Source organism: Plectrocnemia conspersa, unplaced genomic scaffold, assembly GCF_051122295.1.
Source record: "Plectrocnemia conspersa isolate PC_06_02 unplaced genomic scaffold, ASM5112229v1 ptg000007l, whole genome shotgun sequence".
Classification (NCBI taxonomy): domain Eukaryota; kingdom Metazoa; phylum Arthropoda; class Insecta; order Trichoptera; family Polycentropodidae; genus Plectrocnemia; species Plectrocnemia conspersa.
The window spans coordinates 8117333-8140191 of NW_028277171.1; the positions used below are offsets into that span (position 1 = coordinate 8117333).

At 30.7% G+C, this 22859-nt stretch overlaps 1 protein-coding gene and 1 long non-coding RNA gene across 4 annotated transcripts in view; one reads left to right on the forward strand and one right to left on the reverse strand.

Annotated features, from left to right (window-relative positions):
• BBS4 (Bardet-Biedl syndrome 4) overlaps nt 1-22859 on the forward strand; it is a 35742-nt gene that overhangs the window by 9035 nt on the left and 3848 nt on the right. The window contains exons 6-8 of the mRNA XM_088188965.1: nt 13091-13244; nt 19837-19959; nt 20023-20194. Of these exons, the coding sequence (XP_088045091.1) occupies nt 13091-13244; nt 19837-19959; nt 20023-20194 (449 nt within the window). The remainder of the gene's footprint in view (nt 1-13090; nt 13245-19836; nt 19960-20022; nt 20195-22859) is intronic.
• Nucleotides 7407-9295, reverse strand: LOC148233827 (uncharacterized). 3 transcript variants are annotated; one of them, XR_015810227.1, is made up of 3 exons: nt 9102-9295; nt 8956-9035; nt 7407-8639 (listed from the first exon to the last, which is right to left on the reverse strand). It is a non-coding gene; the product is annotated as an uncharacterized LOC148233827 (long non-coding RNA). The 3 variants fall into 3 exon arrangements; XR_015810226.1 differs by having other exon boundaries at nt 7407-8467; nt 8539-8639; nt 8956-9295; XR_015810228.1 differs by lacking the exon at nt 7407-8639 and adding an exon at nt 8841-8880.

Consider the following 22859-nt stretch of genomic DNA (forward strand, 5'->3'; position numbering starts at 1 on the left):
AATAGGATAATTTTCCTTATTGTTTTCTGTCTGCATTTCTTCTCGAATCTTATAATATGGTGCTTGACATTTTTCTAATTGTTTTTTTAATTCAGCAGATCGCTTTGTGGAACAATCGTATTGAATAAATAATTATATTTAGATGTGTTTTGCATTTAAATTTTGAAATAAAAAATTAGCTAAGTTTAGAACATTTATTAGATATGTGTTACATAATTTTATTACAAAAAATTTAAATGCTTGAAACCCCCTGAAAAGTGTATACAAAATGCATTAAAAACGTGTGCATTGATTTGCTTGATCATAATTTATTCCATAGCTATACAAAAATAAATATTTTCTCACTGTATTGTGATGAATATCCCTGAAATGTTATAGCGGCGGCGTTTCGTTTGTCACAGAATACGTCTAGCGAAGTCAAGGGACAAACTGTAACAAAAACGCTATACGGGGGAGCTCTATAGCAGGTACTGCCGCATACGCTATAGGGGGGTTTACTGTATATTCAAATAGTTTATATCTACAAAAATGTTTTTTCAAAATGGAAAAGAATTGTATTGGCGAAATTATATTGTATTAAGTGTATAAGAAGCCAGACTTCCTTTAGTTATGTTTGATAGTCGAAATCTCTAACATTTCAATGGTATGGTTTTACTTCTTTTAAACTTACGTTTTATTCATGATAAATTTGATTATAAGTTACGTCGTGGAACCATTGCAACGCAGATTGCTTGAAATAGCAAAGATAAATTTGATTAATTAATGCACAGTACAATGGTTGGAGCAGTTTCGTTCTTGCGATTTTAATCTTGAATGTGAGCCATATGTGCGACTTAAGACAAAGGTGTATAATGATTTAATAAAAGCAGATATAATTTGTGTAAATTACATGTGAATAAACAGCAAGATTTGATGTTACAATTTTTATATACTTGAAAATAATCGGCAAGCTGAAGGAGCTGGGTAGATGGGTTCCGCGTGAATTAAACGAGCGTCAAAAGAGCTCGTCTAGAAGCTTGCCTTTCTTTGTTGTCATGGCATAAAAGCGAACCATTTCTACGTCGTATTGTTAGGTGTGATGAAAAATGGATTATTTTTGACAGCCGCAAGCGCAATGTTTGAATAAAGATAAAGTACCAAAGCACAGTCCGACAAGGAATAAGAACAAACACTAATGGTATATATGTATTATACACTACATATTCACAAGACATTTTTAATCGATTAAAATGGATGTCTAATGCAGTCGATTAGATAAAAATATGAGAGTGCTTACGATATATAAGCTGATATACTGTTGTAAAAACAACGCTGCTCAAACTACAGGAAATGTACTATTTGTCACTCACCGTTACTGTCAACCATCTTTGCCATCAGTCCAGTTCTTAGCTGCAGACATAAACTTCGATTGGAAAGATTCTAAATCCTTAGAATATTAATGTTCTTGATTGTTTACAGCTGAAAGTAATCGATTTACAAACCAATGACGTATTAAATACTATTTCAAAAATAGAGTTAAAATTTTATTTTTTATTTTATTTTAGATTAAATTAAGACCATCGTGGCCTAACAGGTTACCCCAATGCGCCACGATGGTCGAAAACAAATTTTAAATTTATAAAACATAAAAAAAAAAGTATATATACATAAATATAAAAATACTTAAACATAACAAAAAAAATATAAAATATTAAAATTAAATGAAATAAACCGGATCAGCTCCTCGTAGCTGACATTAAATAGGTCAATATGTAATGCCAGCGTATTAAGGAGCCGGATGGCCACAGCCATAGGCGAGTCGGCAAGTGCGGATGTCCTAGCCCTAACGGTCATCAAAAGAGGTCTCGATCGTGATTCTCGAAAATGTTCAGGAACCCAAAACTGGAATTCCTCGAGAATAGCTGGATTGTCGACAGCACCTTTTAGTAATTTAAAAAAATGCTTAGCGATATACAGCTTTCTGCGAGAACTCAGCGAATCATATCCCAACGCTCCTAAAAGAAAGGCGCTGGGATATAAGTACGGATAATAACCAAATGTCCTTTTGTAAAGGTATCTTAAATACCTTTTTTGAATTTTTTCCACTAAAAGGGAATATTTGGCTATTCGGGGATTCCAAATTATAGATCCCGATTCAAGAATGCTACGAACTAAGGTGTCATAGAGGATGCGAATAACTGACGGATCGTCAAAGTGAAAGGCATTCCTCATAACAAAGCCGAGCATCTTAGAAGATTTATCACAGACGTCGTGTATGTGTAGAGAGAACCTCCATTTGCTCTCGAAAGTGATTCCGAGATCTTTAATGGAAGTTTCTCTAGTCAAAATGTTACCACCGAGATGGTAGAAATAAGCTGATGGCGAACGGGATCGAGAAAATGACACAGTATGGCACTTTCCGACACTAAAGGGCAGACGGTTAACGGAAGCCCATCTCCACAGAGAGTCTAAATCACTTTGTAGAGAGAAGGAGTCCGCAACAGATCGAATGCATTTATATAATTTTAAATCATCTGCGTACAGAAGAAAACTTGAATGTTTAATTGCAGTATTTATGTCATTAATAAATAACACAAAAAGCAGAGGTCCCAGATTGGATCCTTGAGGAACCCCCGAAGGGGTAAAATATTCCTTTGACAATCGGCCACCATACGTTACAAACTGTCTACGATCGCTCAAATAACTTGAAAATAACCGAGTTAAACTATCTGAGCAACCGAGGTTCGACAATTTTTTTAATAATAACGTATGACAAACTTTGTCAAAGGCTTTCTCAAAATCTGTATACACGACGTCTACTTGAATTCCGGCATCGAGAGAAGTTGTCACCGTTTTGGTGAACGACAGAAGATTAGTAACAGTGGAACGGGCAGGACGAAACCCGTGCTGTTGGTCTAATAAAACTTGCTGAAAGTGATTGTAAAGATATTTATGAATAATTATTTCAAATAATTTAGCAGGAGCTGACAACACTGTTACTGGTCTATAATTCTTTATATATAATTTGTCACCCTTTTTATGAATAGGGGTGACTTTTGTGCATTTCCATAAATCAGGAAATGATGATGTTTTGAGAATCAGATCATAAATACATTTTAGAGGAGCAGCGAGACTTACTTCGCAACCCTTCAAAATAAAATCGGGAATTAAATCAGGTCCAGAAGAACGCCCTGTCTTTAATTTATTAAATCCGTATTTAATATCTGAGTGCTCAGTTTCTCTGATGGTCAGTACTGAAGACCAAGAACATGAAGAAGGAAGCGACTGAGCAGAAGGCGAAAAATATTCATCGAAAACAGAACGAAAATATTGCGCAAAACCGTCAGCAATATTTTGTGAACCGTCCAATGTTTTATCGTCGAAGTTCATCACTTTCAACGTAGACTGAGTAGCGCGTTTAGTGCTAATGAATTTCCAGAACGCTTTGGGATCATTAATTATTTGTTTTTGGCAATTTTTGTAATGATTGCGATGACAGGAAATTATCAAACACTTAACGCGTGCTCTTAATGAACGAAATTCCTCGAGAGCAGATGGATGTCCCGATCTCTTCCATAACTTATGAAAGGCGTGCTTTCTTTTTAGCAATGAGATGATCTCATGAGAAAACCATCTAGGATATGACACGTTAAGCACTCGAGGGCGCTTTCGAATAAAGAGCTGGTCGAATGCACAATAAAGAACCTCATAGAAGGCCGCCAGGGAAGATTTAACATCAACGCACCCGCCAACTCGGCTCCAGTCCATACCTAAAAGTAAATTATTTAATAAACCAAAATCTACACAATTTCCAAACGACCATCCGAAATCATTCCGATCGCTCACGCATTCCAACTCATTCGTAGTTATGCCATTTTTATTTATATTTAATTTTATCATTAGCGCCGGGTGATAATTATCTTCCGACACCAATACGAATTCGCTCTTAATTACTATGCAATTATTTACATTTGTATAAATTAGATCTAATTTGTCACCAAAATTATTATTGACACAATTTATTTGATTTAAATTTAAAATATTACTTATTAAACTTATGTCAATATTGGCACCAATGTTCGTAGGTAAATTAAAATCACCTAAGATGATACATTTTTTCTTCAAAAAATATTCAGATTCCGATTGAATCTTACGAAAAAATGCAGCAGTAACGTCTTTTAACTGATTTGGCGGAAAATATAACACGCATATAACGATTGAAGCTCGTTTCGTCTCGACGAGGATCCAGAGATGTTCTCCGTCAGCTTCGAGATGCGCAAGCCGAATTGAATAACGAATTGAATCTCTGCGGACAGCTAAGAGCACACCTCCGCCTCTGCTGCATCGATCTCTTCTAAACACGGTGTAACGATCGTCGAAGAGCTCAGCGTTCAGCACGGAATCCGTCAGCCACGTTTCCGTTATAGCGATGATGTCATGCTCCTGTGCGTAGATAGCGGAAAGGAAGTCGACGGTCTTGGAATTTAATCCCCTTACGTTTTGATAAAAAATCGAAAGGGGATCCATCGAACGCTTCCTAGGAAGGTTTAACGCCTTTCCGAAATCTCCATTCTTTAAATGAGCATCCAGATGGCCATAACTCTGGACACATAACCTCATTTAGTTTGGCATCAGGAACTGCAATTTTGAATGATGCATAACTTGTGCCCTTTGTTATGATTTTCGATACCGACACTTCACATGAATTTAGTTTTTCTTTTAGATATACCATAATTGCATCTTCGGTTGTATCCCGGTGTAAGTAGAGCACGTGTAGATGTCTCATTTTTAAAGCTGCTCTTATTAATCCATCCTGTTGTCCCGACCCGCGAAGAAGCTGAGTGCGCGCTTGTTTATTCTTCTTATTCTTTCTGACTTCGGTCCAGGCAAATGGCGAGACATCGGGCACAGGCGTTGGGGTCTTCTCGGTAGCAACCGAAGGAGCTGAAGCGTGTCGTCGACGAGTCGGTGAGACAGCGGGTTGTATTGGTGACGACGAAATTGAGCCTCTCACCACCTCATTGCTTGGCCTAGAGTCCACGGATTTTGCGATTATTTTTTTATTTTTTCTTCTCTTTGTGAGCTGTTGCTGCTGGGTCGCAGCTTGAATTTTCAGCAGACTTTTTAGATCCGCAATTAGTGATTGCTGTTCCGCAATCAACTTCGCTTGTGCAGCGAATTTTGCGTCCATTTTTTCAACAATAATATTAATTATGTCCATTGCTGGAGCTAAGTAGACGTCCGATAATGACGAGCGATAACGAGCGAAAATGCTATATTAACAAATATTTTCTCGATTGAGTCATCTACAGCCATAAAATACGTTGACAAAAAATACGCAGAAAAAAAAATATTTTTAAATATATGATTAAATTTATAATGTAACAATCTTAGTTAAGTTAACTGGTTGACTTATATTAAACGATGATAAATTATTCAACATTCAATTTGGCCATTGGCAAATGGGCGACAGATATGATAAAAAAATGTAGCTAGCAAATATTTATACATAACATTTTTTTACTACATATGTAAAAACATAGTATTTAAAATGATTTATCAATGAAATATTTTTATTTATTAAACTGTGATGTGTAAGAATGACAAGCGGATATTGGATTTCTTACTTTAGCATCTTCACATAGCCCTTTCCTTATAAAGTACCTGTCCGTCATATTTTTTATGATTTCAACGCTATTTTCTACTCTAGGAAGCAAAATGAGTATATATATATATATATTAGAACATTTTTACAATAATTGTTTTTAAGCACTCTCTTTTTTAGATTACAGTAAAATATAATTATATATTTTCCAATTATGATACATTTCTTATTACAACTAAATACTTGTTTATCTCATCTGTATATAATGTAATTTCTAATTACATTGTGCACAAGATATAGCATTTCGGAACTGTTTATCAAGTGAGAAATACTATTATATTACCCTTTGCGTAATAATTAAACACACCTGTAATGTCCAAACATTACAAGTGTGTATAACAATGTATGGCCAACAAACTAATTAACGGAAATTAACTGACGCAATTAATTAGTAATGAGAAAAGTTATTAGTTTATGAATAAACAATATATATTCTTCGTATTGAAATACTAAACGAGATAGCCCTGACCTTTGTGTCAGGGCGTTTATTTTGTTAAGGAAAAGTTTATTGTTATTATTATTGTTTAATTCGTTGTGCAACGATTAAGACATGTGTGGGCATTCTTAGGCTGCAAGTGTTTACAAAATGGGTTTGCTGTGGATCCGGACGTCGAGCCGGACGAGTGGACGCCAAGAGAGAAGCGGTGGCTTCTGTAATATTCTGTAAATGACTTGTAGTTAGGTTGGCCTTTTTATTGCAGTCTAAGCTGGAGGTATATTATGGTTCAGATGCTTTGGACTTGAATGCTTATAGAAGTCTTAGAGCAGCTCTTAGACAACGTGTCAAGAGGAAGTGATTATTGCTTTTCCGCGCTACCGAATTTATATCCATGTTTTTTATTGTTTGCCCTTTTATCAGTAGAACGAGCAATTACAAAAGAGTGGCGAGTTTTTTTATAATAAATTTCCGTTAGCTGCTAGAGCAGATTAGGAACGGCCATTTTGAGGGTTAATCCGAATGCACACGTTATCTTTTCTTAAGTTGATGAATATTTTAATATTTTTTTATTTTATAAGCTGTTAAACAGCTTCTTATTGTGGTGTCCTATTTTACCAAATATTTTTTCTTAGCCAGTTAAAATGCTTTGTCACAAGTTGAACTGGCATTTTTTATTATTTATTAGCTTTAGTTAAGCCAAGATTTTTATTTTTTAAAGTCGTATGATGCCTTTTTAAGCCATATTGATGACGAAGCTAATAATTGATCAAAACTTCATAGAATCTTGCTTAGTTATGTATATATTAAAAAAATAAAATTTTAAACCTTTTAATTAACTTTAAAACCATTATTGCAATATTTTCGTATTTTTCTTGCGACTTATTTCATATCTGATTTCATCTCACTTTAATTTTAAAGAATAATCATAAATACGATGATTTAATTTATAACTTATCTATTATTCTCTTTGTCGTTAATTTAATTTTTATCATTAATTTAATTGCCAATTTCGCAATCGATAAAACTAACGTTATTACAGTGATTTAAGCTAGTTTGGGTTAATATCTTTGGGGACGAATTAGGATCAAATGTTTTGTCAAAAAGCTTTCATCCTTATTAGTACTTAGTTTAAGACAATTATTATTTGATCGACATGCTTGTAAGTTTGTAAAATTTCAAATCTGCAAAATGTTATAATTTTACAATATTAAAAGGCATACATTTTTTTAAATTAAAAGTTATAGTCTGATAGAAAGTGTAAGTAGTTTAGCCTGTGATTGCACAAAAAACATCTTATATATAATTGTTCTAAGCCGCCGCCGTCGCTTCCGCTTCCGGACGCGCATAACTTTAAACGAAACATTCTCCGTTCAATTATCTACTCTGTAATTCGTATCGATTTGTATTAACGGTGTGTAACAATACACGTAAACAAAGGAATTATATTTAATTATAATAATAAATAATAATAAAAATTAAAATTGAATTTGTTCCGATTGATTTTCGAGCCGCCGGTAATGCGTTCTGTTGTTTCGACCAATCAAAAATAAGCATTCAAATATTCAAATAGCGTCGACCAATGAAAAATAAGCATTCAAATTCAAATAGATAGTACCGTGACAACACTTTTAAATAATTATTATTTAATAATAAAATTTTGCTACGCGACAATAATTTTCATTAATTCGTCATTTGACTGAATAAAAATTAAATATATACATAATGTGTTGAGGATTAGAAGAATACATAGATTAAACTAGATAAACAATCATAAAATAATCTTCGTAATGAAATTTTCAAATTTTGAATTCCCGGCGACGGGCTCCGAGGCCTAAAAGTGAGTTTTTGCTTTTATAAATAATCGGATTGCAAATTAACTAGGTGTGTTATAACTATGAAAATTAAATATATACATAATGTGTTGAGGATAAGAAGAATACATTGATTAAATTAGATAAACAATCATAAAACAATCTTTGTAATGAAATCTTCAAATTTTGAAATCCCGTCGCCGGGCTCCGAGGCCGAAAAGTGAGTTTTACTTTTATATTACATATAACATTATCATTGCTTTCCGATTTAATACATATATACGTTAGATTTTAAGAATTTTAAATTAACCAGTTATGTTTTAAACATGAACGTGTAATATATCCTTAGTATGTGAGGATTGAAAGTTAATGTCGATCAAATCGGCGCTGTCGGACAGCTTATAAATGTGTAGTTTCTTGGATGTTATCTAATAAACGACATTTTACAATGATTATAAATATGTGATTGCATACCTGGAATAATCGATAGCCAAAATATCTAAGAGTGGGTTATTTTTAATTCCGATGTGGCAAAATATGTACAATTTTTGTTCTGTGTCATCATTCCTCTTTCTGAATAGCCAAATTTAAGATATTCAGTTACATCAAACTTATGTAGTATGTTCTTTATGAAAAGATAATACTTGCTGACAGTGACTTCAACATGAGAAGATTAACTCTTTGTTTATATATACCAATTCTACGTTGTAGCCATTTAGGTCATCAAATTGTTCCATCATTGCTTCTGAAAAGTAATTAAAAAATTATAAGAGTAAACATTGAACACATTATTACTACTATTATAATCCATAAATTAAATTTGAACGACAAACGAAGAACAAAATTAACGGAAATTACTGTTGAGGATTAAACACGTAGATTGACATATCTTCATCTTCTTCAAAATAGTCGCAATATGTCATACATTAATTGTTTGCCATACATACGTAAATGTTATTAGATCTCTCATTGATTCTGAAAATTGACTGTAAACGATACTATAAATTGGGTAAAAAGTAACTTTTTGTTTACACTAATATGAGATTTTTCATTATTACTACCATTGTAATATGTTTAATTAACTTTGGCATGTATATCTTCAATTGCCAAATCACTGCTGTTTGTCTTTTAATATTAGATCCTAGAAAGTCAATAGTAATTTTGTTAGAATAACCGTGATATAGTATTCATATAACCAAACACTTACTGGCACACTCATAATTGATAATTTCGATTATAAAGTCTATAATTCCAATGGTAAATCACTTTGAATCATCTACAATTGTAACTTTTTAAGAAAAATGCTGTGATTATAACATATTTCACTGTTTATTTAATCGCACTAAGCTGTATCCCGGCGCGCGCTTGACCGATGACAGAAGAACTGTCACATATAAGAAATTCCGGGGAATGCCGTTTATGGTATTTCCCCGGCGCGCTTGAGAACGAACTACGAAATTGATTTTATCGATTTAAATTGTAAAACACTTATCAATATATGTATAAAAATCATCAAATTATAAAAAAAATATTTTTTTTAAATATGTTTAGTTTATACGGTATTTAAAATATAATATAAATAATGTAAATTTTTTATTAGCTTCTCTTAACAGAAAAAATGTGTACTTACATTTTGGCGAACGTTGCCAATTTAAAGTAATAGTAAAAAATATTTTCAACAAAAAGGGGCAAAGTTTAAAAATAAGTACTATTCGATAACAACCAACTACTAAACACATAGTGTTGCAAAAATCCTTCTTACTGACACCTTTGAAAGGAAACTACACAAAATTGTATATCACTAATTTTAATATTTTTTAAATTATAAAGTTTCAGAATAAAATTTCAAGATTTATTCAAAATATTTTTTTCAACTTTAAAAATATTTTTTATTTTATTATGGATTTTAAATATTCTTTATTTATTATGGATTTTAAATATGTTTATTTTATTATTAATTTTAAATAATGTGAAAACTTTTTGCATTTATTAATTATTAAAATATATAATACTGCGCAGAAAAAACATTTACTTTAAAAAATATATCAATCAAAATAAGTCAAAGTATTTTTTATTAAAGATAGACAAAGGTCTCAAAATTATTAATATTTTTAAAACGCATTTTTGGTCTAAAGTAACATATTAGGTGCTTGATATTTTCAGTTTATTATATCTTTCTAATTGGCTTTTATATTTACACATAAAACATATAAACAACTTTTTTTAATTATAAAGTAAGTTATGGTGTAACTAAAAAACGCTCTTATTACTAAAATTTTAATTTATGATAAAATTGTGTTATATGCATCGTTAAAACGGGCCGCGAATTCCCAAAACACTCGCGTTAGAATGCCATAGTGACGTCACGATGATGTTTTACGCCGGCGTCAAAATCAGTTCCACAAATACTCACAGGCGTCGCTTCATACGTCGCTGCGATCGCGGGATCGGTTAGTCATAGATTGGATGATTCTGGACAATTACAAAATATACCGAAATGAGAACAAATCAATACAATATCATTAAAAAAAGGTTAGGTTGTTTGGTTCTATAGTGAAGGTCGGCGCGAGCGGTAGCGAGGCGAAATAATGAAATTCCAGTATAACGAATCTTTAATTTGTCCCCGAAAAACTTTCATGCAAAATGTTTTCATTGTAATGAAGACTAATCTCAGCATAACAACATATTTTGCTCCGAATTTAAGAATGACGTTATAACTTGACAAAATATTTCTAAGAATTCAGTTCATCATTGACTTGGGGTGTGCCAGATGTGTTCAAAAGCGACATTACAGGTGTTTCGTTGACCCTCAAACTTTTTTTATACAACATTTTTTCACAAATTTTATTGTGTTTCATACATTTTCCTTAAACAAGGACAAAAACGATCTGTCAACCTTATAAGAGGTTATTTTGATGCTGTAGTAATATAGTAATTAAAAATAAAATAAAAATATATCATCTTCCTTACATTCAATATAACGAATTTTCAGTACACCAAAATTTATTCATTGGTTTCGTGAGCTTCGCTGTATTGAAATTTCATAGTACAATTTTTAATTTATTATTATCTAGCCAAGTTTTAAACCTATTCATAAATGATATACAATATTTAGATTAATCATTAAATATCTAAGTTTCAATATAACGATAAAATCTAACGTTGTAAATCTAATAAATAATATAAAATGTTTTCTTCTGGAAATATTTAGTCAAGTTGTAAACCTATTTTTTAATGAATTGAAAATGTTAAGTAGTTTTTATAGATTGAACTATTTTGTCTATCATTGAAAATCTTAAATAGTAATGACCAATTTGAACCATTAAATTTTAAAAAATATTTTAAAAAATCAGAACGAAGCAAAAATTATATTTAAAACCCAAAAAGTTGAGGGTCCGGTATTCGCACACTCGCTAGCTATCGGTACCTCACGATAGTGAGGTACCGACAGCTAGTGAAACTAAATTGTATCAAAAAACTGTATAGATAAACCACTAAATCGTAAGCTGTTTTAAAGAAAATTACTGTATTTGTATTGGTTAATCGCTAAAAAATTGTTTATTAATAAATTATTAAAATACAAATATCTTATTTAAAAATTTAAGTAAATCATTAAAAGCTAATTTTATTAATATACTTTACTTTTTTGCAAACCTTTGCGTAGTTTTCCATGTAAAATATAGACTTAGAATCTGGAATATTTGCATTCCGAGAAAAGCTTTCGATGTAAATTGCATATAGCAAAATAGGTTTGCATTTCATTCATCGCAAAGGAGACCAAGAGTTTTTGAATACAAGTTTATGAAAGATACTCTCGCCTCTCGGTGGCATAAGATAATAAACCTCTTAGTTTATATTAGTTGCAAGACTGAAAAACATGTGATAAGAGCGTTATTTTCCCAAATAAATACTACTTATTAATATATTTCTGATGGTTAAAATTGACATTAAAAATATGTGTGTAACATATTTATAAAAATTTTGACTGTTATTATTTTAAACAACGTTTTTAATATTAAATATTAATTTTATGGTAATAAAATTCTGCATTTAAGATAGTAAAAGCGATGTTTTTATTTTATTTTTGTTGTACTTGAAATAAAAACAAACTTTTGCTTAGAAAATATACATACCAAATTTCTATATCAGCTTATTACTTAATTTATTCTACAATCATATTTTTGTATTAGGTTGCTTATAATTATCATTATTAATTGAGCATTGTAGTGAATTATACCGAGAAAATATCACCGAAATATTTTATTTTGGTGTAATTTTGCTTTTGCAAAGCGTGGCTTTATTTTTGTGCAGTCGTAATGGATCTGTGAGGTCCATCAGCGTACATCGACCAATACTAAACAATGCATACTTTAAAGCTTTTATTGAAATGGATCGTAGAAAATTTTTTTTACGAATTAAAAGCGCCGAAAATAAATCCATCAGTTTTTACTATACAGCAAACGCGTTGATAAACCATAATAATTTATATTTTATAGGGATTAAGCTAACAGCAAAGTACAGCAGATTGGAGATGCCTTTAGAGATACAAGATAAATTATATTAAATTAAGTGATATTATATTATATTAAAGGAAGGAATAGCGTAGTCCGTAACTTCTCAGATTAGTAGTTCTAAGGTTGCTGATTCAAGCCCCGGCTGCGGCACTCGAATTTTTATATATAAAAATACGCTATTATTTAAAAAACAGTCCCAGCTGCAGTGACATCTATTGATTATAAACTGTAAAGCATATAATAATTTATAATTAATAGTATAGATGTCACCGATTCCTAGACTTTAGTCTGTTGGTCATCAGACAAATCCACTTAAATCTATTCGTAAATAAAGTTGGCGAGCACTAAACCTCTCCCAGACTGTGCAAGTGTATTGTCCGAATCTGTGGATGTTGTTTTTGTGTCAAGACAAAGTTGTTGAATATGTTGCGCAAAAAATATGAAGAGATTTTGTTGTCCGTTCATTTTCGGTGAAATTACAGAAGAATGGCGAGTTTTCTTTAAATAAATTTCTATTGTTCGCTAAAGAAGATTACGAACAGCCGTTTTAAGAGCCACCATTGTACGGTGCATTCTTCAACAGTACCCAAACAAAAATCATCATTTAAGCTCATATTAATAAAAGAAATATTTTGAATATTTATATAAACTTAATTTTCTACATGAATTATTTTTTTTACAGATGTGCTCCAGACAATGAAGAGTTACTAACATCTCTCGGTTTGCTCCATGCTCGCTTAGGTCAACAGCAGCTGGCTGTTGAAAGGCTGGGTTCAGCCCTAGCGGTCGCTCCCCCGAAAGCGTCCGCACTTCTACCCTTAGCCGCCATTATACAGGTAACCGATACAAAATCTCGCGCTTGATCCGAACCGAATTAAGTTGTCAATATTTGCACACTGAGCAAAATTGGTTTTGGGCGTGTTTAATCAAACGCATTAACAGAATGGGAGACCTTGGGAAAATTCAATTTGAACTTTGCACGACAAATAAATAAATAATATACTTACCAGATAATTTTACTTATTATAATTGTAATATTGTTATTTATTCATATTTCTTCAAAATTATTATTGTTTTTTTGTTAGCGTTAATCTCGTCTAAATGACTTCTGCGAATGCCATTAAATATTATATTATGACTATAGCTATAAGTTCCCTTATATAAAACCAATGTCTATTACGTTAAAAAAACTGTGTTTATCTATATAAATATTTTTATATAAATTTGAATACAATTATGTACTGCATATATTGTATAAAACACTGCGAGAGCTGGGTGCGTCGCATGACCTTGAATGATAGCTAAATCTTTTAATGCAAAGCATTTCAAAAGCAATACAATTTATTTAAAATTTATAACAAACCACATTAATTTAAATTTAAACAACTACTCTAGAACACATAAAGAGGTTGATGAACATACAGATAAATTGTGAAATATTGTTAGCGCGTTGTCAACGGGGAACACAATAAGGGAGGCGCGAAATTCGCCAGGTACAACGGTAATCTGTTCTGACGGAGCAAATGAGATCTTGTCGCGTGGGAAAAGTACAGTTTCTTGCATAATATGTTCCGAGAATTTTTTTGCCTCTTGTATACGTAATAAAAATAGGTATTGGATTCTTCGAAAAAAATACACAAGTAATCACGAATTGGTTTTAGTCGTGACATAATTAAAAAGGCCATTATTTTACTAATATATACAGAGATGTAAAAATGCTCATTAGTCGTTTATTTAAATGTAGCAATACAATTCAAGTATGTGAATTAATTACTAAAAATACCTTAAAAACTCATTAATTAATTAGTCGAATAAAAAATATGCTACTTAAAACACAAGGCGATTTTATTAACCGATAAATAAGGAATAAATTTTATTTTGTTATATACTATTTTCTGTATATATTTTAATAGATTTAAATTGACGATAATCCATATTCACAATATTTCCATTGCACAATTCGACCTCGAAAATATGTCTATCAAGCAAATGTCATTTTCTTAAGGCGTATACATAAGAAACGAGTGCAACAATTGGCTGAACGATCGCTGCATTGTTGTGATTCGTCAGCGAGCTTTGCAACCTTTAATACTTAAGGCTGGTCTCCAATGAGGAGAGAGCAGACACTGAAACACGAAGAGACGAAGTAGACGTGTAGACACGCAAACATGGCTCGACGATACGATCCATAGACGAGGATCATACCAGAGAGGGGCTCCACCAGACACCACTGCAGCAAAGGGATCAGCCACCACTACACTGTCGCTGCTTCACCTACAAGGCCTCTGAGGATCTTTCGCTGATATCATCCCTCCGCCGGCTTCTCCACCACCACTCGGAGAAAACGATCTCGCCCATCATAGTGACTCGCAAAATATGTAATTTAACGAATAGATTATTACCAATTTGCACATGCATCATTCTGGATGTAAAGTCACACCCTTAATGGTTACCAAACCATAAAAACATGTGATTTTTTTTCTTATATTATTTTTTAAATGAGTCCTATATTTGGGGGTTTGAGCTCAAAAATCTATCAAAAAGGCTAAAAATTTGAGGATTTATAAAATTTTATTTTCAAAACGAAGAGCAGTTATTTAAAGTTATTATTTAATTATTGATAAGATTTTAATATAAATAAATGCACGTTTTATTGGAAAGCAAACAATTAAAAAATAGTTTAGTTTTTTGAAACCTAATAAAATTGTTTAAATGTCAGATGCAGAAATTTTAAATCAGTGCACAGTGCTAAAATACAAATATCTTTGTGTTTATTTTTAAGTAATTCGAATAATAAGATCAATAAAAAATGATCTTAACTCTATGATGTTGAAAAAACAGGTTTCGGACTTCTCTGAAGTATATACAGCCTTTTTATTATGTTTCACTTTGCCAGTTAACGTTGATTGTGTATAAAGTACATTCAGGAAATTAAAATTAAATAAAATTATAAAAGGAAATTAATTTAATCAATCTAGACAAAAAATGACATTTAAACCAATAAGTTTATTAATTTAATTTTTGTAGAAAAAAATACTAAGGAATGGCTCGGGTAACTTTTGCATGCGGGCCAATTTTTTTTAGTTACGCCACTAATTTGATTATGTATATATACAAAAAATGTATATGTGCTAGCAGAAACTAATGGTAGTAATAAAAAACAACTAATTCCAAAACATTTGCAAAATTGTACCATTAAATATTACTGTGTATTTTATAATATTTATATTTTAAGACATAAAGTTTAGAAAGTATATTTAAAATATATTTATGTATTTAAAATACTTCAAAAGGTCACATCTGGGCTCATTTGGATTTTTCAAAGGTAAACCTCTTGGAGCTATAAATTAAATTTTAATGCTTTTATAAATACTTTTTCCGTCTATATCCTGTATAGATGTTACGATGTGATCGGTATGTTTTCTTTTAACAGTCAAATAAAATTGTTGGCTCGATTTTAGCAATATTTTGCTTCAATACCAACTTTTATTGTATAGTCTAGGTGAATTAATATTACAAAATAAAAAATAAGTGTGTTGTGAAATTCTGAATGGTTCAAACGAATGAAGTTTTTCGTAAAAAATACATTTGTAAAATATCAGAAATTGGAAACATCATATTTCCTCCTACAAAAGTTATTTTCGAACATACATATGTATGTATATACAAACACAATGTGACTTTTATATAGTAATATCAAGATAGCGCATCAAAACGAATGTACTAAATACATGCTTTAAATGAAATAAAACGTGGCAAAGAATATGATGAAAGTGTAAAGAGCAAAGTGTGCCAAAAATGTTATTCGAAATAGGCTGATAAAATTGGCCGTAAATCTACAAGATAAACCCTTTTTCCACCGTACGTCAATAACTTTAACCCGAGAAATAAAATAAAATCTGAGCGCTATAAAAAATATCTTATACCATCACATATTATATTCATAAAATAAAAATTACACTATAGCTTTGTTTGAAGAGCTTTAAAAAACTATAGTTTATCAACATACATTTAACAAAACTGCTAGATGTCGTTGAATTAAGATAGTTAATTTGAATGCGCAGTCAATATTTAGCGAAGTATATGAAATTTCCTCATAACGACTCACTTTATATGGCGCCCAAATCATTTGCATAGGTCTCCCGAGGTTATTAAAACTTCATATACACACATATCGTTCTCATACATATAAAATATATAAAGCGTCTGAAAGTTAAAGGGTACTTTTATCTAACGTTCATTTTAGATTTACTATTTTATATATACTATATTTTCGACTTTAATTTAATATGCACGTTATTATGTATTATTAATGTAAATTAGAGCAATAAAAACTTTTGCGAAATTTTGCGATCGAATCTGCATTTGAACAATAGATAAACGTTTCTAGAGTCATGTTAAACATTTTGAAGCGAATAAATCAGAGGTCCTCATTTAAATTTTAAAGCATATTTTCATATCTTTTGCGGTAGAGCTCGAGAGATAAAAATATTCAGTTGATTGATCTCGAGATTCGGATGCCACACGAACGCAGGTGGATTAAGCCAGATTAAGTTTTAAAATAATGTATATATTTAACCGTGTCAAAGGCGTTTTCAATATCGAGCAGCAATAATTATTTATTTTTTTATATTGACTTTTGAACTGTATAAAATAGCAAGAACAAAGGTGAGACTATGCGATTTGCGAAAGTCAAAGATATCTAATATATTACGAATTGACTCGAATGATGTAAATATAAAACAGATACGTGTTCAAGTTAAAGATTAAAAATATAGCATACTTATGACAAACATTTTAAAGATAAAATTTTATATTTTATTTGAGATACATATATTTTATCAGATATTGCTTTTGAATATTATTCGTGAGGAAATATATAAATTTGGTTGGTTGTATAAAATTTGCCATTTAATAAACCTTACATAACATAACATTTTTAACAACAATTTTAATATGAATCTATATTTATCTATTCATTTATTTATTTTGCTAACATAGCTAATTGTTTATACACTAAAAAATAAATATATAAAATATAACACCCGCGTGCAAACATAAACCTATTAAAAAAGCAGCAAAAATATTTCTTTTATACAAATAAATATCCTGAAAGTAAAAATATACAGTCTATAAATATTATTATTTATCGATTCAAATGTCATAGAAACTTACACTTTATCTCTTTTTCGGCATTAAATAGCCTAATATTTAATTGATTTATAAAGAACAACCACTATTTATTTATTTTAGTAATGTATTTAACTTATATAGCTTATTTTTATGAACAATTTTTAAGTAAACATACATATAGTATATAATGAAAAAATACTTTAATATTGTCATTTATTTTTTAAAACATGAAGATATCTTTATTCCATTAGAGAAAGCCGCTATATTTATATTTTTCAGATTGCCCTAAGAATAGTATTATACAAATTCACATCTCTGTACAGTATTCCCTTGGCCATACTCGTTTTCTTTATTTATACAATTAAATCTATGTACATTTTTTTCTTCTTATTAGATACTTATTAAAATACGCCGACAACAGAATATTTTCCAACTTATATATAAATATTAAAACGTTCATCTTCAATATTTATTGAGTATTTAACCATTCCAATCTTACAATTATACTCTTAGAACTAGAAATAGATTTTTATTTAAAACTACTTTCATATATAATTTATTAGGCATGTATAATATTTGTGCACAATAAATGAAGTGGGTCAATATTGTAGATTATTTTAAAGTAATTCTCATTCTAAATAATATAGCTATTTTTCTACCAATTTTATTGATTATGTAATGAACCCGGGCTCTGGGAAAATAATGATTCTGGGACTTATGACAAAATTGGCATTTTATATATTTTTTAACGTCGTAATATAATTTCTTAATAGGCACGATTTAACCCTTATTATGCTATAAATAAATATAAAAATTAGCCACCAGTGCAAAATATTTTCTGAAATCATATTTTATGTAAAATATATTAATTAGGCATTAAAAATTATTAAAAGTATCTACTCATATTTACTTCTTTGCTGTTCAATGTTGCCTTATAATCAATTTTCAATCCAAGTCAAAAGCAATAAAATTGTGTCATCGTGGTAAAAACGCTCGATTATAAAGCGTTTATATTAAGACTTTTTATAACAATATTACGAGTGAGAATCGAATAAAGTACATCTAAACCAAATTTTATCCAATAAGAGAGCGCAAAAAACAATTATCACTTCTCAGAAGTCAAAAATCCACGTCAAAAGCAATAAAATCGTGCCGTCACCGTCACAATGGGAACGCTCGTTACCGAGCGTTCCCACTAAGACGGCGCCGACACGATTTTATTGCTTTTGACGTGAATTTTTGACTTCTGAGAAGTGATAATTGTTTTTGCGCTCTCCTATTGATCAAAATTTGGTTTGAATATACTTTGATAAGCCCACTTATATTAAAAGTCCATAGTAATATCGGTAGAAATAGCCATCATATTTTTAAAACATATTGTAATATCGAAATACAGACAAACTATGGAGCAATATGTGAGATGCAATGTCTGTCTGTACTTATTCTTCAGCTTATTATCCCTTGAGAGTTGGCTTAGTTTGTATTTTGGACTTGACCTAATAAAAGTTCTAAAACTATATCTTTCATTAGTTTAAGTTTGGGTTTGAGCTGCAAATGGACGTTTCGCAACTGTCAAATTGAGCTTCATATACATTTTAAAGCAGCATATTAGCACCTATCAGTTACTTATTATATATAGAAAAGTTTAAATGCCGGAAAATTTATATTTTCCAGTGAAAATATAAATTATCTGCATATATCTACTGGTGAAAATGTATTTCGATATGATTTTACTGAAATGACATATTTAAAAAAATCTCTTCGGGATAGATTTGAGACTGTTTTTTCTAGATTTTCTTTTAAAAATAACCACAGGAAACTAAATATATTATTTATTTATTTTCTGCATTAAATCCAGTTGTCTAATTACTGATAATACAATATATAAAAACAATAAATTTATATAATTCAGCTGGTGCTGTTGTTGATTGTTCATTATTTCTATACTTCTTCCTTAGGTATTCGATCTGAAAATTCAGATCGAATACTGAGAGTATCAAAAAGAAACCTTACAATATATAATAATGTATTTTAAGATTTTTTAGTTAACAAAAGTTGTCCATCTTTGAATTATATCACGTTATATGAACAAGTCAAACACATTCCAGCATCTCAAGGTTGCTTAGGCCCAAAGCGTCTCATTTCTTTACGTTCAGTCAGTCGGTGCAAAAATAAAATTCTATACATTATATTTACCGATGCATTATGTTTCAAAGCGTCCATTCAATCGGAATGGCGTTCCTTGCGCGTGATTGATAAATCGTCGCGTCTCTTATAAATCGAATTAAATTTCAGAGTCACGGCGACTATGACGTAGCACTCTCCAAGTACAAGATTGCAGCACAGCAAACACCTGATTGCGCCGCCCTCTGGAACAACATTGGCATGTGTTTCTTCGGAAAGCAGAAACTCATAGCGGTCAGTCTCGGAGCTACGCTTTTAGTGATATCATTTGTATGCACAGCAAATATTCTCTTTCAGGCCATCAGCTGCCTGAAACGAGCCACGGCTTTGAGTCCGCTCAGCACCAGGATCTTGCACAACCTGGGACTAGTACATCTTGTGTCTCAGCAGTACGCCTCCGCTTTTCAGTTTCTCTGCGCCTCGCTGAATATGAAGTCTGGCTCTTCTTCGACCCTGCTGCTAATGGCTAGTGAGTATTGCAATATTAAAATAAGTAACAAATAATATATAACATTTCTGTTATATATAAATAGAATACAATTGAATTGTAGATAGACTTCATAATAACTCCTAAAATATGAATTGAATTTATATTAAACAATGTTTCAATAAGGACTCAAATTTAAGTCTGCCATTAGTTAAAATTTTACTTAAATTGTTTTTAAAAATTTACCATTAATTTCTACGTCGGTTTATTGTAATCTTTTGCAATGGTACATATTACATACAATCCTAGAACTCGTATTTATTGTTGGTTACCCAATTTTAAAATTTACATTATTTAGTAAAAACATTATCTGCAAACAGATAACTTTACGTGTTTTTACATTCCATTCATTTGTAAGATATTAATTTCATAATTTACTTTATTTTCGTAAACAGTATAATAATGAGTTTTCAACAATATTGTCAACAAATAGTAGTGGATACTAATCTTTCACTAATATTAAAAACAGACTTAGTTTTCTGCTGCTAAATTTTCCATTGGCGTATTACCGCAGCTTTGCTTAAAATTGGTTTTTATATTCAGTATGAAAAAATAATATAATTTTTTTTTACCAAATGGCGGCCAATTTAAAAATGTTAAGTGTCAAAACTTTGCGAAATAAAATCATACTGAAAAATGTTTCAAAATCAAGTTTTATGGTAAATTGGTCGGACCCCAAATACGAGCTTTTATGCGACTTGGCATATAGTTAACGCTGTTATATCGTTCGTTTCAAAGATTAAGACTTAATTTTTTGATACAAAATAAAGCTTTTGGATACCCTTATGATACCGTTTAAAAAAATATTATATTAAAAAAAAAAGTTTTTTGCTCCGAAACAAGGTACTTGAAAATCCTACTGAAAATGTATGCAAAAAGTGTTTAGAAACTTAATTTGCATTTAAAAACAATTTTTAATTATTTTTTTTTTAATAAAAAACGAGTATTACGGTATATTGCCCGGGCCCCCGAACGAGCTTTTATGCGACTTGGCATATAGTTAACGCTCGTATTTGGTTCCTTTTAAAGATATAGACTTGAATTTTTGATATGAAATAGAGCTTTCGAATATACTTACGATACCGTTTAAAAAAAATTAAAATTAAAAAAAAAGTTTTTTCTTTCCAAAACACGTTTAGTGTTATGAGTCGACCGGCCCACCATATAAAAGCTTATAAGAAGGTCAGTATTAGCTTATTTATACCGACTAAGAGTTGAATTTTGGTGACAATGTAGAATTCTTAAGCATTCTATATAAATTTGCTAGCAAAATCCAATGTGTAAATTTTTTGCAAAATGACGGCATGTTGAAAAACTTAAACACTCATAACTTAGCAGGTTTAAATTATACGTAAAAGATAGAAGATAAACCTTCATCAAAATAAAATATTTAAAAAAATAGTTTTTTGCTTCAAAACAAGCGATGTATCAGATCCATACGAGCCATTTTCAAACTAGCAGAAGGGTTAACGCTCTTAATTCCTTTGTTTTGGCGATTAAGAATTTAATTTTTTGGTATCGTATAGAATTATTAAGCACCCCTTTAAATCCATGCAAACTAATTATTTTTTTGTATTTGCAAACTAAGTAGTTTTCAAAATAATTGATAAGCGCATTGTAAAAATAAATTTTGCGTTGTGAGAGAAACACCGTATTTTATTCTCAACCAGAGTGCAACAAAAACGAGTGTTTTTTTTAACTTTGTGTGAACTTTGTCTTAAATTCCCAGTGTTCCACATTCAGTGGAGGATTTGAGGAGAGTGCTTCCTTGTGAATGTTGCATTGGTGCAAAATTATTTTCAACTAGTCTGAGCACTTGTATAAACCTGCAGGATACAAAAGAAAGTCTTAACAATATTATTACTATCTACGAAACGTAGATAGCAAATAAAATAAGGATGTGAATTACAACCCAATTCCTTCGCAATTAGGTTTTACAGTTAATCGATCGTATTGGTCCTCCGCTGTGTGCTGGATTATGCAACTGATAGTTTTATTAGATTAAGGTACATTTCAAAGCAATTTCCTGCAGACTCATTTATATCTACAAAATAAATTGTTCTGCAATGTTACGGTGCTTTTTACAATTCGCTTGGTATTGTATTACACCTGCTTGTTATTTTAATTGTTTTCCTTTATGGTAGAAAAGACGCGAGATTTACTAAACTATGGTTGGTTTACAAAGCGTTTTGTTTGAGCTTTCTTCCACAATGCTTATAAAATCCTATTTATTATTAAGAATATAAGAACAAAAACCTAACCTTACGCTTCTAATCATACAATTTAGTTACATCGATCTTTGATAATTCAAAGCTGCGGAATAACATAATCTATTTATATATGACCCCAAAGAAAAATGTACGATACACTACCGGTAAAATCCAGTTTATTGTATATTAAAATTCTGACCTGTCTTTATCACTCCTACTAACGTGGAAATAATGTATCCTGAAAGAGTGAGACATATTTTTATATTATAGTCCACGTATAAGATATGTTAACTATTTTTTAATCTCTAAATAGCATAACTTGTAAATAACAAAGCGTAAATTAATTTAATTTGTATCTAGACTTAGTATTGAATAAAAATAAAACGACTAAGTATTTTTATAATTAATTACGTGTATATGTTTTTTTCTATTCGGTG